This window comes from Phascolarctos cinereus, unplaced genomic scaffold (assembly GCF_003287225.1).
Source record: "Phascolarctos cinereus isolate Bilbo 61053 unplaced genomic scaffold, phaCin_HiC Scaffold_726;HRSCAF=1367, whole genome shotgun sequence".
Lineage (NCBI taxonomy): Eukaryota > Metazoa > Chordata > Mammalia > Diprotodontia > Phascolarctidae > Phascolarctos > Phascolarctos cinereus.
Window position 1 is genome coordinate 299,407,461 of NW_027556098.1, and position 18,782 is coordinate 299,426,242.

General features: G+C 35.8%; 1 protein-coding gene across 1 annotated transcript in view; it reads left to right on the top strand.

Annotated features, from left to right (window-relative positions):
- ELMOD1 (ELMO domain containing 1) overlaps positions 1-17,829 on the top strand; it is a 73,707-nt gene extending 55,878 nt beyond the window's left edge. Inside the window, 6 exon segments of the mRNA XM_020996183.2 lie at positions 1,617-1,750; positions 4,687-4,755; positions 5,362-5,385; positions 8,532-8,582; positions 9,490-9,623; positions 16,402-17,829. Of these exon segments, the coding sequence (XP_020851842.1) occupies positions 1,617-1,750; positions 4,687-4,755; positions 5,362-5,385; positions 8,532-8,582; positions 9,490-9,623; positions 16,402-16,574 (585 nt within the window). The 3' untranslated portion in view covers positions 16,575-17,829.
- Positions 17,830-18,782: the final 953 nt, after the last annotated feature.

The window sequence follows — 18,782 nt, forward strand, 5'->3', positions numbered from 1 at the left end:
GCTCCAGGGGGATGAGTTGATTTCTACACCAAAGTACTGTATTAAGGAAATCATAAAGTGTAGAAAGAGTAGCTGCATACAGATCCTTGAAATTGTACTTTCAGATGAAAATGGATAATTATTTCCAAGGAGGAGGTATGGGGATAAGGCAGAGGGGAAGATTCACAAAACAATAAATAGTGGAAGAGAAAATGTTTCTTCAATCAATCAGTATGCATATATTAAGCACGTATTATGTGCCAGGCATTTGGGGTAGGCCTTAGATACAAGAAGGCCAAAGTGAAACAGCCACTGTTCACAAGGAGTTTACATTCTAATGAGAAAGACTATAAGGATATATGTAAGTATATACAGAATATATAAAGAGCATGAATACAAATAAATACAAAGTATTTAAATAAAGGTAGTTTGAAAGTGAGGACGTTAGCACTTCAGGGATCAGAAAAGGCTGCATGACGATTTTGCCACTTGAATTTTGCCTTGAAGGAATAGAATCTTTGAGGTGGAGGAATAGGAATGCATTCCAGGCCTGGACAGCCAATACAAAGGCACAGAAAGAGAGGAGACCAGTTTGGCTGGATCATAGAGTGAAAGAAGGGAAGTAATATCCAATGAGATTGAGGCCAGGTTGTGAAGGGCTTTAAAAGCTAAACAAAGGAGTTTATTTTGTCGTAGAGGCAATGGGAAACTAGTGGAATATATTGAGTAGGAGAGTGGCATGATGAAATGTACATTTAAGGTAAATCGCTTTAGAAGCTGTGTGGAGGATGGAATAAAGTGAGAAAAGACTTGAGGAGGGGAGAGCAATTGGGAACTGCAGTGGTTGCAATGATCTAGCTGATAGATGATGATGGCCTGAACTAAAGTTGTAGGTAAAGAGTAGGGAGAAGAGGTTGGAGATGACACAAACCAGGATGGAGTAGTGCTTTAAAAGACCTTCATTTGTATTAGTGCACAAATTTTAAAATATTATCATCTTTAGCTCAGGTAGGTGAGGGATAGGCAACTGCCTATGCTTATTGCCTTAGGAACTATCAGATATTAAGAATATTACATATTGATTGATATCCTTGATTGACACAGATAATTTGGATTGCCAAGACCCTCAAGGAATAATCATTAATTTTTCTTATTTTTCTTTTGAACTTTTATTAAGTTGTAATTATTTCATTGTAAGCATAACATGTCTTTAAATGCTGCTAAGTATGTCATTTGAGGGTTATTCATAATCCTTACCTTCTTTCCTTTGTCCTCTAGCTCTCTGACCTTTCCCAAATCACTAGCAACTCCATCAGAGAAGTAAAAATCAAATTAGTCTTTTTTTTTCTATTTTCTACTAACAGGTTTAGCCCAAGAGCTTTTGACTGCTGGCTAAAGAGAGATTTGAAGATTATTATAGATATCGATTATCCATATTTATAGGTCTCCTACCCTATCCTGCTTTCTCAGTACTATAAATGTCTAAAAGTCATTCTCAAGAAGAGTATAATCAGCTATATACAGCTCCTCTTAATATAGTTTTTTTTTAAAATCTCATTAAAGAAGGTTTAAGACTTAGAATAGCTTTCTCTAAGTGTGTTTGACATCAGCGAGTTATGTTGTTCTCTCATCTCCAGTTATGGAAATTCTTGAAGCCTGATACTCCTCTGGAAGCTCGGATTTCTAAGCAGTGGTGTGAAATTGGTTTCCAAGGTGATGATCCTAAAACAGATTTTCGAGGGATGGGACTTCTGGGACTGTATAATCTGGAGTAAGTATGTGGAGGGTCAGTCACATTTAAAAGTAAAATGACATCCCCAGTGTTCTATTTTTTAAATGTGTACTTGAGCAAACAAGTAGTTCAAGTTCTCCATAATACAATTTCAGGGTGTTTCTTGGAGAATATATGGGAAAACATTTAGACTTTTGTTTTGATTTAACTGGCCATGCCTTCCTTACCTTTATTGTTGCATATGCCATGTGATTCTTTGTTAATTCACTGAATCTTAGTGGGAGAAGTCTTAGAAATTATCTAGTCAAACCTTTTCATTTTATAAGAAAACTAAAGCCCATTTAGAGGTCAAATGATCAACCCAGATTCCCACAGCTAGTTATCAACAAAATTGAGACTAGAACTCAAGGCTGCTGATTTCCAGACCAGCACTCAATTCCCTGTATGATGAGTAGATACCTGTGAGACTCAAACCTGAAATGTGCTTCAGAGTTTTAAAATGAACTTGCATTTTGCTCTTATTTTTAATGACATCTTTTTCATCCTGAATTTGTTTCATATTGTGTATTTGAGAGGTTTTAAATCATAACCATGTTGTAAATGATTTAAGCCAGATTAGATTTATTAGAATGTAATATGAAAAGCAACCAAGAAGCAAAGGAGCCAGAAAAGTAACATGAAAATATATTCTACCTTATAAAAGCTCACTTTTCTCTAGCACATTAAGATTTAAAAATAAAAGTATAAACCAAACAGCATCTGAACTTTAGCATCACCTGTAAATCACACTCGGGCCATGGCCTACATAGGTGCAGCCCCATTAGACTAAACTGCAAAATAATCAGTCCTACTTATTAAGGTTAATTTCCCAGGAAAGCTGCAAAATGGAGACCTAGACATAACAATACTGTTATTCATTTAGATCCCTGGCAAATGAGGCCAGTTTCATTTTTAGCTATGGTGCTATTTCTGTACATTTTCTTTCATAACTAGTTGCGTGACCTAGACAAATTATTTCACTTCTCTGAGGATCACCTGTTTCCTTCTCTGTTTTGCCATCTGTAGAATTCATGTAATAGGTATAAAAGGGTGGTTATGGGAATGTAATATAAGACAATGTATCTAAAGCAATATAAAGTATAAAGTGACATTGTTTATTGTTATGGTTGTGTAGAATTGGCATTAATTGCTGGGATCCAGGAGAGACGTCTGGCTCAAGGGACAAAGGTGGAGCCCTGGATAACACCCAAAACTGGGATGAAAGAATCCTCTTACCCCTTCTCTCATCCCACCAGGAGTCCTACCTCTGTCCCCACACTGTGATTCCACCTTAGAACATGGCCCTCAAGTTCCAGGAATCCAATGGAATGAAATTGCTTAAAGTGGCATATGCAGCCTCCTTCTTTCCTCCTACATGTAAACATCAGTTGCTAAGAGACAGTTGCTGGCATTCTGCATGGCACCCCCTGGTGGTCAGGACTATGACTGCAATCTTGTGAATGGTACTCTTCCCCAAGAACATGTCAAAAAAGCTTTCTGGTCTACAGGCCAGAGTTGGGAGAAGGGGGAAATGGGAATATCTAGTACCACCTTATGACTATTTTCTGAGCATAGTTCTGAACTGTGAACAGTTATATTTCATAATCTTCTGTTACTAGCCCTTTTTCTTCATTACTTAAAAGGAAAGCAAGATAGCATCTGGCTCTTTTTTATTTAAATTAATTCAATATTATTTTATTTTCAGTTCTGAATTCCTTCCCTTCCTGCTCAGCCTCCCCCTCCTCTTTAGAAGGCAATAAAAGCAAAACCCATTACAAATATATATTTAGACATGCAAAACAAATTCTCTTATTCTGGCTAAATCTTTGAATCAAAACCTCTGAACTCTGATGTTGAAATCATTTCCAGTTATTAGAAAACTCAAAAATATTTTTCACCTTTTCCAGTAATCTAAATATGCACATGAAACATACATCAAATAGCTGCATCTCTATGTAAAAGAGATATAATATAGATCTCTATAGTGAGAGATATACATCTATATGTAAAATATAAAAAGATTCATCTGCTTTCCTCCCCCAGTTACATACAAGTATAGCTATGCAGCACAAGGAATTAAATACTATATATGTTTTATTTTTAAAATCTGTTTATGAAACATTTATTTTAAATATTTGGAAGTTTGAAAGCATTTCATATATTTGTGTGACCTAAATGATGAAGTTTCAATACACTGCCACTCCCATCACAAAGTGTATATTTTTAAATGTTTCTAGCTCTTTTCCGTTTTTGTTCCAAAATTCAAATAAATGATCAATGAATATTCTTCAAGAAGTGTTCTCAGGACTTCTCGAAACCAAGCTTCAAAAAGAGACGATTACTCGGTGCTTCAGTCACAGCATGAAATTTGAACATAGAACATGGATCACATTCAACCCAACCTAGTCCTCCTTCCCTTGGTCTAATCCAGCGGTGGGGAATCTGTGGCCTCAAGGCCATATGTGGTCCTCTAGGTCCTCAAGTGTGGCTCTTTGACTGAATCCAAACTTCACAGAGCAAATCCTCTTAATAAATAATTTATAGTAAATAAATAATAAATAAAAATTAAACCTGAGTAAAATGAATTCCCTTTCATCTTTAGGGAATAACAAATTTTATGTCACATTTTTCAAGATATTGAAGAAATTCCTAAAACTACATGACCGAAATAGCATATCTATTTTAATACTGTATTTAAAGGCAATTATCATTGTCCTCCCAAAAACCTACTCTTTTTTTCTTCTTTTTTGGTGAGGCAATCAGGGTTAAATGACTTGCACAGAGTCACACAGCTAGTTAAGTGTCAAGTGTGGAAAAACTACTCTTTAAAGAAGCTAAAGTGGATGAAACTTCTGTGCCAACATCAATCACTAAAATTAAAATGTCCTTAAAATATTTGAGGGGCACATTCATTGAATATTTTTCTTCAACAACAGGTATTTTGCTGAGTGGGACATCGTAACAGCTCAACAGGTGCTCTCTGATTCCCTTCATCCAAAATACAGGTGATTCTTTAGGCCAAAGTACCTGGAATTGCTGGTATTGTTTTACCATTAACTTTGGTCGTAATTTTGTTCTTGTATGGCTTGTACATTTGACTAAATTAGTTCAGAAATATCTTGCGGATTGAAATTGCAAATTTATCTAGAGCTAGAGGTTGATGCGGTGTGTAGGTGCCTGTGGCTGTCTACCTCCATAGAAACCACAGCAGTGGCTGGAACCATGGGTGGGATTGGGATGGGTCTAAAACTAGGCAGAAATAGCCTTTGAGGCCAATTTCAGATAAAGTGGGTAAGCTGTAGATATTCTTGTGTAGTTCTCTGGAACTTCTACAGCACCTTCTGAAAGAGGGAGAATTTGAAATACTTATAGTGTCCCAATTGTCACGGAGGGTAGCCCGGAGGTGGACAAGGAAAGAAGCAGTAGTCTGAGAATGATTGAATTTGGCTAGAGTGAAAAGAGTAAAATGGCTGGGAAAGTAGAGGGAATGAAAAGAGGGTCAGAAAGTCTTGACTTTGCTTGCTTTAATTTTATTCAATATTCTGGTTTTCAGTTCCTTTGCATTCTTTTAATTTACCTTTTAAAAATTTTCTTTTCTTGTATACATAAAGGGAGGTCACTAAAGAAGAAATAAGGTATTTTTCTTTGCATTTTAAGTTATATTTATTTTATCTCATTTCTAGTAATTTTATCTACAGCAAGATTTTTTTAATTGTCTGATTAAAAATCTTAACAAAAGCAAGCAGTTCCAAATTGCTTGCCTAACATATCATTTATCTTGGGCTTCATTTTAGCATACTTGGCAAGCTTGCTTAGGATGAAATTCAAGGGACTGGCAGAAAATATGTCAAAGATATCTTACACAACCTTAATTCAAAATGAAGGGTAACATTTTTTAAAAACTCCCCTAGAAGAATGAAAATTCCACCATTTGTTGCCATGATCCTATTCAAAATAATAAATTAATCCTGAAAGTTATGGTAGGAGTAGGGGTGGTGAGAGAGGGTGCAGAGATAAGGAAAATATAAACCTTTACATGAATCTGCCCTCCCTGGAGAATTCTCTTATTCAAGCACTGGCCAAACTGAATCTGTTTTATATTCATCAAAGAAGCTATCAGTAATGTTATTGTGTCAGTAATCTTTACAGAGACTAGATAATGGTTATAGATACTGGTCACTGCATCTAAAAGAAGCTTCATTGTTTTATGATCACAAAATTACCCATTTTTTTCCTGCTCTACATCTTAAAGGAGCTGATAATTTGTGTTTGTTACACAAAGTCAAATTACACCATAGCATTTTCTCCTAAGTGCATGGATGGAGTGTTTTTATTTCCTCAGTATAATACTCATTTTAGTTTGAGTCTGACTAATGGATCTAACTGGCCAGGGTTCTTTAAATTATATGGCATTTTGCAAATATAAAATGCCACAGAGAATTACTTTCTTTCTCTTCTGCTCCCTTTAGCAAAAACATTACAAAAATGTAGCTTTCTCTTAACCTCATGTGACCAAGATCTAGCCACTTCTATAGAATGTATTCTAAATTGCATGTTATTGGAACATAAGGATTCTAAATCACCCAGTGATAAAACTAATTGGGGATGCGCTCTGTGAGCACATGGGTGGCATTGCCAAATGGAGCATCTGACAGAATATAAAGGACCTCTTAATGGTTTGTACTGGGGGGGAAAGGGAAAATGCATTATACGTATTTTTTAAACAGCCCTTTTTGGTTTTTATTGTTTTGTATGTAAGCCATTCAACAAAACAAGGCATCCTAAATTGGGTAACCTAAGGCTACAGTCAGTTGCTATATACATATATTAATATTCTGGTCAAAATCTCTTTCCTCTGACCCTCAAGTTTTAGTGAAATCTTGTAGGTGAAAATAATGTATGGATTGTGTAGACAGGTTGCTGGATATGACCAAATACAAAATAGAAGATAGCCTTTTAAGAGTCACTGGTCTTGTTAACAATGGGAGTACGGGCATCCAGGCTGTCAGCACAACTAGTGTGAAGTCCCAGACCTGAGGGTTTTGGACAGGGAGACAATAGTCTAGCCAGGAAAAAGCATTGCTTTGAACGTGTGTCATCCTCAGTACATAGGAATTGTGCAAGACTGCTCTGTGTGCTTCCATCCCACAGATTCTACGGTAGCTTGAGGAATGAGAGTAAAAGGTTTATATCCGTCAAGAGGAAATTTTCCTCCTAGCCATTGTTTGGTTGGTGTCTGAATAGAATGAGAAGATATTCTTCATGGCTGGCCCTCTTGTTTGGTTTATGGCGTCTTAGAGTCGTAGGATGGATTTTTCTCAGCTTGGCAAATGACCCTTTCTTGTTTTTCTAGTGCTAACAGAATTTCAGTTTGATAAGTGTGGTGGGGGCCACACTGCTTATTTATGTGATTTTTCCACAGAGGGAGGGAACCACATATACAAATCTTTACCCAAGATGCTTCTCTAAATTTCAGCCAAATTTTATCTTATTTTTTATTTAACTTAGAACAAGAGCTTCTTTTGCTCATTTTCTGTTTACGATGTAGGTGCTTCTGCTCTGAAAAGCTATAACTTGTTTTGACACATGTTATAAATTTACTTTAAATTGTAGTTAGCAGTTCGCTCACAGGAATAGAAAGTGAATACATTAAGGTAGAGTGACAAAATATTGCTTCACCCACCACTTGAGAGTGTGTTGCTGCTGGCTTGTGTTAGTAGCATTTTATATGTGTATATATGGGGGGGGGCAGGGTTTCGGTGCATATGTGTTTGTATGTGGGTGTATTGTGGGTGCGGGTGTGGGTGTGTACATATGTATATGTATGTGCATATGTATATGTATGTGTGTGTTCTAAAATGCAGGATGTTTTAGAGTCTCTGTTAACATTTTCGTCTAATGCCTCATTGTGATAGAAGTGACCCTGGGTTCTTAGAGCCAGAAGAATGCAGGCTGAGGCAGATCTTACCAGAAAGGCTTTATAGTGGATGGAAAGAAGGCCAGATTTGGAATAAACAGACCTGGGTTGAAATACCAGTCTTGGACTTAGTAACTTTGCTACCTTGAACAAATTCACTTTAACCTCTCTAGGCCTCCATTTCCTCATCTATAAAAGCATGTGTTTGTACTAGATCATTTCTAATGGTCCCTTCCAGCTCTAATCAATGATCTTATTATTCCTGAGAGTATATGCCTGTCATCTAAAGACCAGTCTAGTTAAGTACAAAAAGATTCGTTATCAGCAGAAGGAAAGCTAATAGGTAATGAATTATTTTGGCCAAAGCAACTCATGAAAACATCCATTAAGGCGTAAAAGAATGTTGGTTGAAGGAATGCCCACAGCACTGAAATAGCAGTTCTGTTGGAATGTTGAATTGTTTCAGGGAACAGCACTAACTCCATGCCTTTTCAATGTTAAGTAAAAGCTATGCATAATTGTTTTGTTTAACTACAATAATTCAATTGTGCCAGGTGCACTATTAGCTTCTCTAGAACAAATTATCATCCTCTGAGAGAATAACTTAATAGGTAGACATCAGGATTGTTTTTTTATCCCACACTAGAGTGAATTCAGTATCTGTGTTAGAAGTGTGAAACGTATCTCATTGCATAGATGTCCATAGAAATTAACCATGAATTTAAAAGTACATTTAATTCTAAATGAAAAATGAAAGATTTTATGGTTGGGTTACAGACACCACAACAGTATTCTGGTTAATATTTTAATGTGAAGAACATTGGAAAAGGACATATATCAATTAGAGACAATTTAATTTTTCAGCAAATTCAGCAAAGCAGAATGGGAAAAGAAAAGGTTGGATAAAGCAATTGGGTAAGTCTGTAATTTTGTACAAAAGTTGTCATTTTATGGAATTAGAAATCATGTGGTTGTTTTTTGAGAACCTACTACATATAAGGCACTACACTAAGGACTGTAGAAGTTAAAAAAGAAGTTCAAAATCAAAATCCTGGTCCTTAGAAACTAAGAGAATTACAGAAGTCCATTTAAAGGTTTTGAAAACATTTTTAGTAGCATATCATACTTTGCCTAGGTAGAAATATATAGAAAGTTATAAATATACATTAATTTTTTTCAAAAACCCCTCTTTTTGAATTTGCATAACTCAAATGTTAGGTTGCTAGTAAATAAAACTGGTCTACTTGTAAAATTCATTTCAAGAGGTTGCCAGGCTATTGGGCTTTGATTACAATGACTTTGGAATGGTCCTTAACTCTGTTGTTTGTCCTTAGTTCTAGAAGAGGACCATGATACCAGGAAGGCCATGCCATGACTTGCAAGTGAATTGGATTTAAGTAAGGAAGGGCTGTGCAAAGTCACCAGCCTCACTTTCTCCTCCAAAGCCATCTGGGTCCAGCAGCAAGATATAGGTCAGGATGACTGGAGATGGCCTGGCTCTTAATTCTAAAGTTATTTCTGAAGGGGAAGTTTTTAATCTTGTGTAGGACTGAGATAGCCTTGGACATTTGAGGCTCTCCAAGCTAGTTTCCTCTTCGTTTCAGTGGACAGAAGCCAAGGAGCAAAAACTTGTCCTCAGCAGTCATGTGGGAAAAAAGTCCATTTGTTAAACCCATAGTGTTTAAGAAAGGAGGAATCTGTCCACCTGAGAAATAAGTTTAACTATATTGCCTTTAAAAAGAAAAAAATCACCATATCCTTTTCTCATGTGCTAAGCCCCAATATTTAATGTTAAGTAAATAGTGTGGTTGGCTTTTTACAGGTACTCTTTTGCCATTGTGGGCATTAATATTACTGACCTAGCCTATAACCTGCTGGTAAGCGGCGCTCTGAAAACCCATTTCTATAATGTTGCACCTGAAGCCCCAACCTTGTCTCACTTCCAGCAAACTTTCTGTAAGTGATTTTTTATACTGCTTGTTAATGTTGGTTGCTACTTTATTTGAGCCTATTGCTTCAATTTGTTAAAGACAGCCTATTGTTGTGTAGGTACAAATCTACATTGATAGATAAAATCTATGTTTTTCACTACACTAATGAAATCATAGGCCCAGGACCATCACCACTTCTAATTTTTTCCTTTTAATTTTTTGAACTTTGGGCATATTATAAACCCAAATTTTTGTCTCTCCAAATAAGACTTATGAGCTATCACTTACCTTTAGCTACAAATTCCTTAAGTCTTCTAGTTTCACTTTTGGTGATGATATTCATGATAGTATGGTTAATTTCATTTGGTAATATTATATAAACATACTTGTATATACACACATACAAAATACATGTGTACATATATTCACATATGTATATGTGCGCATATACTGTGTGTGTGTATATGTGTGTGTGTGTGTTTAAATTTTGTTTCATGGATCTCTATAGCCAAAAAATTCATCATCTAGAGGCCAATCTACTAATGTTGAACCCCTTTATGATTATCAAGGCTTATCACTGGACAGCAGACAGCCAGTCTCAGGCCCTGTAATAGAAACCATTCCAACATGGTAAAAGCTTCCTGAGCTAGGGTTCCACTAGAGCAGCCGTTCTCATACTTTTTGGTTTCAAGACCCCTTTACACACATTAAATTATGGAGAACATCCCCAAAGAATTTTTGTTTATGTGAGCAATACCTATCAATATTTACATGTTAGAAATTAAAACATCTTAATATTATTATTAATATAGTTTTGACCTCAGAGACCCCCCTGAAAGGGATCCCTAGAGATGCACAGGCCACACTTAAGAACCACTGCACTAGAATATAGTCTTTGAGAATTCCGAGTCACTTCTGTACCGTGATGGTTTTTGGAAGTTCTAGCTAGGATAATTTCTTAAAATGAAGACTTCTGAAGTGGTTAAAATTACCTCAACATTCTGTAAGTTTACTAAGTAAAATGCCTTTATCTTTATTTTAACTACTCACATATGAATTTTAAATTTAAAAAGGAGCAAAATGAAAGAGCTCTTTTGTTAAGCATTTATAATGTATTCTTCTAAGAGGTTTTCTAATCTAGATCATGATTTTATAAGTAATTTTTTTGGATCAAAAGGGTAATTGAGAATGAACAAATGATACTTTATAGTGTTGATGTCTTGCTAGCAATTATGTGTTTCTTAATGACTGCTCTGTACTGTTCATGGTGGAAGTACCTCTCTTACTTTCTCTTAATAGATTGTCAGAATGATTTTTTATCTGTCCAAGTATAATTTAAAATTTCAATCAAGCAAATGTCAAGAGAGAAAACTTACTAATTTTGAAAAATTAGACCATTATTTTAATTTAGTTAGGATGAAAAAGATGAACTAGAGTTATTGGTCCTTCAGAAGTTATTCCAAATATAATCCATAGTCTAGAGGTCACAAAATATATGTGTCCTACTATAAAAGAAATTGTAATAATTTTATGACCTCCTGTAAAGGCAATGTTCAATTATTAATTTTTAAGAGAAACTATATTTTAAATAATTGTGTTTAAAGGTCTTCATTAAGTCATGCTCTGCTGTTTCCTGTCAAGAAGTTTACCCTGAATTCTCATTGGCCATGCCAATGAAACACAAATACCACTGTGAAGACTTCAACAACAGAGTGTTTTCAGAGCACTGCCTGACATATGCATGGAGAGATATCACCAGTAGATCAATGAGTTAGTGATGAATTCTTTGGCCTTGGCAACCGATGAAAAAAAAAATTGCAAAATGATCCTTAGACCTGTTGCAGTCACCTTTTGTTTCTGTGCTGATGGTGGCAGAATATCAGTAAAGGGGACAGAGAATGCTAAGAATCACAGTTTTTAAATCATCTATAAATGTAACAAATGAAAAGTTCAAGAGTAATAGTTTCTGAATAATTAATCATTTTATTAATTATGTCTGGTGAATAATAAATTAGTAAAAATAATAAAAAAGATTGGTCATTTGGCCATCTTTCAGGAACCAAAGATGGATCATGGCAGCTTCTTGATACTTATATGCCTTTAGAAGAGTGGGTGTTTATGACAGGTGGCAATCAACTCTGATTGGTTACCAATAAGAAGAATGAATGTGGGCCTATTCTAATGACAGGTTGGGGAAACATGACTTTGATTGTGTCACTTTTACTCTCAGACCACCCCCAGCCCCTGGCAGTCTGCACAAAGGATCTGAATAGAACACAATGGGCTTCCCCACTTGGGTGGGGTCTGAACAAGATTGAAGAGAAAGTTAATCCAGTCTCATTATCTGTGATGTCCTTCAGATGCTGGCCAAATAAGTACAAAGGAGCTGATTTCTGAATGAGGGAATAGAAAAGGGAAAAACCTTAGTCCTAACTGAGTAATTGGTTATTAATATCTGAGAGAAATAATAATTTCTCTCAACATTAATTTAACTGTTGGTACTCAAAGTGTGAGAACTTTGCCTATTAAGTGGAAATGTTATTGCAAAAATAGAATCTTAATGATTTTTTCATTCTTGCTATAAATGAAACCAGAAGGACAGAAGAGAGTTTCCAGTAAACAGAAAGATGATTCACAGCTTCTTCTGGGAAGGAAAATAGAGGAGCTGGTGGAGTTGATCATATCTTGCACCTAAAGGCAACAAGAAACATTTCATGGCCATTTAGTCATATTATATTGCAATGTTCATGATAATTATTTACAAAAAAGCTTCTATGAAAATGATGGTACCTTATGCCAACATCTGATGGATAGGGTAAGGAGGCAGAGAAATTCTATGAAGAACTTGGTAAGAATTTCTAAATTATATTAATAAGCTCATTGATAATTACTTCAGTGCAAAGATGGGCATAGGGAGGACTGTGAAAGATACATTGAAAACCATGCTTTAAGAATAAGAAATGAGAGGGCAAGTGTGGACAATTCAGAAGCTTCATGCTTACATATCTGGTGAGTACCAAATATTATCACAAAAAAATTAAATTAATTATATTTTAATGGACAGGAAATAAGTGGTTATCAATGTGATGGTCATTGCCAGTAAAGCTGTTGGTATACCATCAGACTATCAACTTATTAGAGCAAAGATTAAAATTAATATCGAGCTAGAAGAAACAATGTAAAAAGAATCTAAGATATGGCATGTAGGTGATGTGACTCTAATCTGGCTTCTTTAAATAAGCTGATGACAATGAAAAATGAGAAATAGACCATCATCATTTCCTAAGGAAATTAAATGGATAAAAATCAATTGACACAAAAATAAGACCAAAAAAATTCCAAAAATTACACCAACCAACTGACATTTTATTTCCTTGCCAAGCACAGACATGTGACAGCCAAAGGCAGCACAAGTTTAGAATTTAAACTTAGGAAAGGGAATGATGGAAGACTATTAGTATTATCATCTTATAAAAAAGTGAGAATGCTTAAAGAAAAAAAAAGTTTATAGAAAACTTGATGAAAGACTGAATTAAACCAGATCTTCATGAAAGCATTTAAGAATAAAATTAAGATAATGAACAAAATATTAGAAAGATTTATAAATATTTATATGACAAACTCATTTCACCATCAGTAACAGTGGGGCTACCACACTTGGACTCTAAACATCATAATCTATGAAGAGTTTTCACTAAAGGAAATTAGTTTCCACTAAAGGAAATAAAGATGGAGTAAGCAGCTAGATAAATCCATGGGGGGAGGTAACATAATTTTAAGGGAATTGAGGAATTGATTCCTAAGATATCTGAAATGGGGCTGGGGAGTACAATACACTCAAGAACAATCATAGACCTCATTTTTACCTTAAAAAGGGTGGCCAAGAGAAGATCCTTAACCATTGACCCCCATGCATACTTTCCATCCTTTTAAAATCTTTATGGCAATAAGTATGAGAAGGGAATAGGTAGATATTTGAAAATGACATTTACAGCAAACCACATTTTTATAGTCACAAAATTTGCTGAAACGTTTAGAGAATAGAAGATCACATGGTGTATATTGTTTGACAGCTTTTTTTTTTTAAGTTTGATTATGTAGCATGATATGTCCCCTTAAGTCTTTCCTCCAAAAAATAGGCCTTCCATGTGTATGTCATAGGTTCATAAAAGATTCTTTGAAAACTGTAATAACAGAGATACCTTTACTTAACAGCCCTCTAATTATTGTGAAGAATAAAACAGGGAGAAATTTTTCATCAGAAGTGTTTGCCACTGTCATAGAGAATATCAAGTACAGAGTACAAATGGAAGGATTCTCTGCCTGTAGGGAAGGCTTCCCAATGCTTCATTTAGTAGAAAACATTGTGCTAATTGCATCAAGCTATAGAATAGCGCTTCTTAAACTGTGGGTCATGACCCCATATGAGAGTCATGAAAAATTTCGCAACAGTAAAAGGTTTCTAAATGCTTAATGATCAAAAATTAATTCAAAATCAAACACATAATGAGTCTGAGGTGTTTCTGGCAGCACTTGCCTGTATGGCATCGCATAACTTCACTGCAGCCTTGGTTCTAAAGAAAACATGTGCACTTTGCTCTACGTATGCCATCACACTATGCAATGCTGACAAATGCTGCCAGAAACACCTTGGCTCAGATTAGATGCTATTGCGTGTCATGAATTGCAGTGTTTTTACTGTACATACAAAGTTTTCTGTTCTTACAGAAACGTAATAGTTTAATTATAGAAAATAAAGACATTTAATATTTTGCTACCATAAAAATAAACAAACACATCCATCTCATTAGTATGTGAATTTGCTTTCATCTTTTATAAATAGTAAAATTATACATATACCAAAGAATTGTTTTAAAATAAATTTCTTTATGATTTACTATCAGTAAATGTTTGATTTGTATGCCTATTTTATATACCTATATACCCAGGGGCAGGTAAAAAATTTTGGGGTAAAAAGGGGTCACAAGTGAAAAAAGTTTAAGAAGCCCTGCTATAGAACGCTACAGAGCCTCCTAAATTGAAATCCATGATCACTAAAGAGTTTGACCTCTCTATACAGAAAAATATAAGTGAATGAAGAGTATATATTGTTGAGAGTGTGATATATATGTGAGTAGAGTCCATAGAAATGTTTCATTAGTACATATATCGTAGACAGGCACCGTGGATATAGACAGTGAACTGACCCCAGAATTGAACAAGAGGAGGAGCATGGGCAGAATTGCTTTGAGAAAATGTCACAATGCTTTTGATGACTCTAGACTTGGGGGCAGCTAGGTCACACAGTGGATGGAGCATTAACCCTGGAGTCAGGAGGACCTGAGTTCGAATCCAGCCTCAGACACTTGCTAGCTGTGTGATCCTGGGCAAATCACTTAACCCCAATTGCCTCAAAAAAATGACTTTAGATTCTCATCTGAAATACTCATTTTTTTCATGTCACTAGTCTTCTGATAATGTGATATGGTGATAGGAAGCATAGTCTAGTACAGTAGTTCTCCAAGTGTCCCCAAGGCCCTTTCAGGGAGTCCACAAGGTCAAGACCATTTTCATAATAATGCTGAGATGTTACTTACCTATTAACATAATATTCCCTTTTCCAGCTACATATTTATGTGAAGCCATATTTTCTTCATATCCTTCAACCAAAGCAATATATAGCAACAAATTATATGCAGAAGCACATATGAGAATTCAGCTGTCTTCTATTAATCCTGATATTGAAGAAATTTGCAAAAATGCAATAATAATGGTCATGATAATAAATAGCTGGCATTTATATAGTGAGGGACTCTAAGATTTGCAGAGCACTCCATATATGTTATCTCAGTTGATCTTCATAACAACCCTATGGGATAAGTGTTATTACTATGCCTATTTTACAGATAAGGAGTCTGAGGCTGAGATAATAACTGTCTTGCCCAGAGTCACGCAAAGAATAAGTATCTGAGGCTGAATTTGAACTGAAGTCTTTCTGATTCCAAATCCAACATTCTTATCCACTGTACCACGTGTTAAAATAATGGTTTTTTTGTTTTGGTAAACTTAGTTATTTTTAACTTAAAATGTGTTATTTTTGTTAACATGGAATGAGTTTATTGTTATTTTAAATGAATTTATAAATATTTTAATGTTATTAGTTTAAATTTCTATAATGTAGTAAATATCAATAGATATAAAATGCATATAAATAAAAGTTCTCTGAGATCCTCAATAATATTAAGAATGTAAAGAGGTCCTGAGACCAAAAAGTTTGAGAAGCACTGTTATAGAGGAAGGTCTGCTGGGGATCATCTGTGGGAGGAAATAGACAAGTCACATAGGATTAAAAGACATGGATGACTCACACACTGCACCTTTGGAGAAACTACCCACATCTATGCCATCACAGATCCATCTAAGGGCTCATAAAGTTATATTTGATAACCATTTGATAACCCATGAGATTTTTTTTTAAACAGAAGACCTTCAATAGATTTAGTAGAATTTCTTTAGAGGACTTAAAGGGAACCCATGAATAAGACCTGTATAGCATAGGTAGGCAATGGTAGAAGAGGAATACCCATCCTGATGAATTCATGGATCAGTCCATATCAGTCCAACAGTAACTCTTTATTCCTTGATATAGTCTGATCCATTTTATGAATAAGTCCTATACTATGGAAGAAATATACTGTCACTGTGGTTTTATCCCCCATCTCAGGCAAACAAGATGATTTTGAATTAGAGATTAATGGGAGGACTTTTCCCACATTTTTTTAATGTAATTTTCTCTCTCCCAGGTTATTTGATGCATGAATTTCATAAGTTTTGGATTGAAGAGGACCCCATGGATATAATGGAGTTCAATCGTGTGCGGGAAAAATTCCGCAAGAGGATCTTAAAACAGCTGCAGAATCCAGACATGGCATTATGCCCCCACTTTGCTGCCTCAGAAGGTTTAATCAATATGTAGTCAATCACTATTATTCTACTGGAAAATATTGGAACACTGCCTCACTTATTGTGTTAGAGCTCTGCTTATGTCACAACTCCCATACTGAATGAACATGGCAATTGTATGCATGCTTTTTGGTGCAGTATTTTTATCTATTTTGGTTATTATATGTATCAGATCCCCAGACACATTTCTAGGGGATCTGCCATCAAATTTGTGCTCATATTGTGGCAATTTGCAGTGTTACATCTTGACATCTAAGTATGAAGAGAGTTTTTTCTATTTTTTTAGATTATTTCCCCCCCTCATAATTCATCATCAAAGAATTGTATTTCTCTATAGCTGTGTTTTGTATATGTGAAATAACTAGCTGAATCTTGTACTGTGAAAGCCTTTTAACTTATTGATATTTTTTTTTTGACTGCTGCTATTGGCATTTCAAGCCAAGTCCATGCTTGGGCCTCATTCCAATGAAGTATATCACTTTAATGTAACGCAGGCAGACATGATAAGCCAAACTCTTCCTTGCAAGCTTAGTTGTGCTTCATGAAAATGTAATGAGTCTTACCAGACGCAAGCTTTTGTAGGGACTATCCATTTAAAAGAAGGCAGAATTCCATTGTGATGTCTCCTAGTCATGATCCATGTCATAGCCATCTAAATATCAAAGTATCTTACTTCATCGGCTGAGAGGCCTAAATCCATCTGTGATGCCTGAACGCTAACAAAAGATGTATCCCTTCCAAAGGGTTTTTCCACTGCCTGATTCCTGCTGACACTTAGGCTTAGTCTGCAGCCTGGGTCTGATCCAAACTCCTGTGTTTGGGGAACTGAGTGCTGAATGGGACAGCTTCCTGTGTGTGTCAGGAGGCAGTGCACACTAATATTGTGCGTGGAAATTGGTGGCAAAGGAGAAACCTAAAAGATTCCTTTCTGCAGTTTTTGCTTTAAATTAAAAGTTTAATCCTTTATCATGGGATGCTACTTAAAAGAGAGGAAAAAACAGATTCCCAAACTGGTAATAATTAAAATGGGAAAATAAAAGTAAAATCATTAAACCTCTCCCCACCTTCTCCCATTTAGTTTGGAATGATGACCATGTAGTCTGTCAACTGGTGTTTACCATGGCATTTCATACCCATGGTATTTTATACCTTCTATCAATTTTAGTATTATTAGAAGTTTGTGTAATCACTGGCATATGAAATTGACTTTTGAGTACTGACTAAGTAATTGTCAGTTATATGAATAAATTACATGTCATTCAAAAAGACAGCTCAGTGGATTTGTTTTTTGTTCATTTGTTCACATGGGATTTCTGCATATGCTTGTGGGCAAGGGATGAGGATTCCAAAGGAAGGAAAATTGGAGCTGACTATACATCATATAGTAATTCCCAGAGGCAAAATGTGTTTGTTCCAGAGAGAACCCTTTGTTCCAATTATGACCCAGGTCAGGTGGTGTTTTAATGAAAGGATGGAATTCAGTTTGTTTTTCTTAATACTTGCTAAGATTATCTCACATAGGGGAGAGAGTGAATGAGGATGCTGGGTGGGGCAGCTAGGTGGCACAGTGGATAGAGCACCAGCCCTGAAGTCAGGAGGACCTGAGTTCAAATGTGGCCTCAGACCAAACACTTAATACTTACTAGCTGTGTGACCCTGGGCAAGTCACTTAACCCCAATTGCCTAAAAAGCAAAAAAAAGAAAAAAAGTGCTGAGCACTACCATAGCCCTTAATGAGCATTTACCTGCCCTGAGCTGCTTTACCTTTTCCAGGTCTCTTAGGTCCTTTTCTTAGTATCATTCAAACACCACCAGGCAGCTTTATTTTTCATTGCATCTGTTATTGCCCTGTGACCTTCTGAGACTGGGCAAGGGAAGGAGGCAGTAATATGCCCTGATAATTGAGTAGCCCAGCCCAGACAAAAGATAATTGGGAAAGCTGTTGCACGCTGCAAGTGATCACCTTGGGAGCTCATTTCCTCAGTATCTCTAGTACCCCTAACCTCCCTGTGAGAACCAAGGTATCACTTCAAATACATGTTCAGCTCTTGACAGTCACATGTGTCTGTTGTCCTTTCCAATTTCTTGCTGGCCTGTTTCAGTTTGAAATGGTTCTTATCTTGTTTGTCACTTTAACAAGTTCTTGTCTTTCTCTGTTCAGATTTCTGTAACTCATGACATGAAAGACTCAAGTTTGGTCCCATTTTTTTCCCCCTCTGGC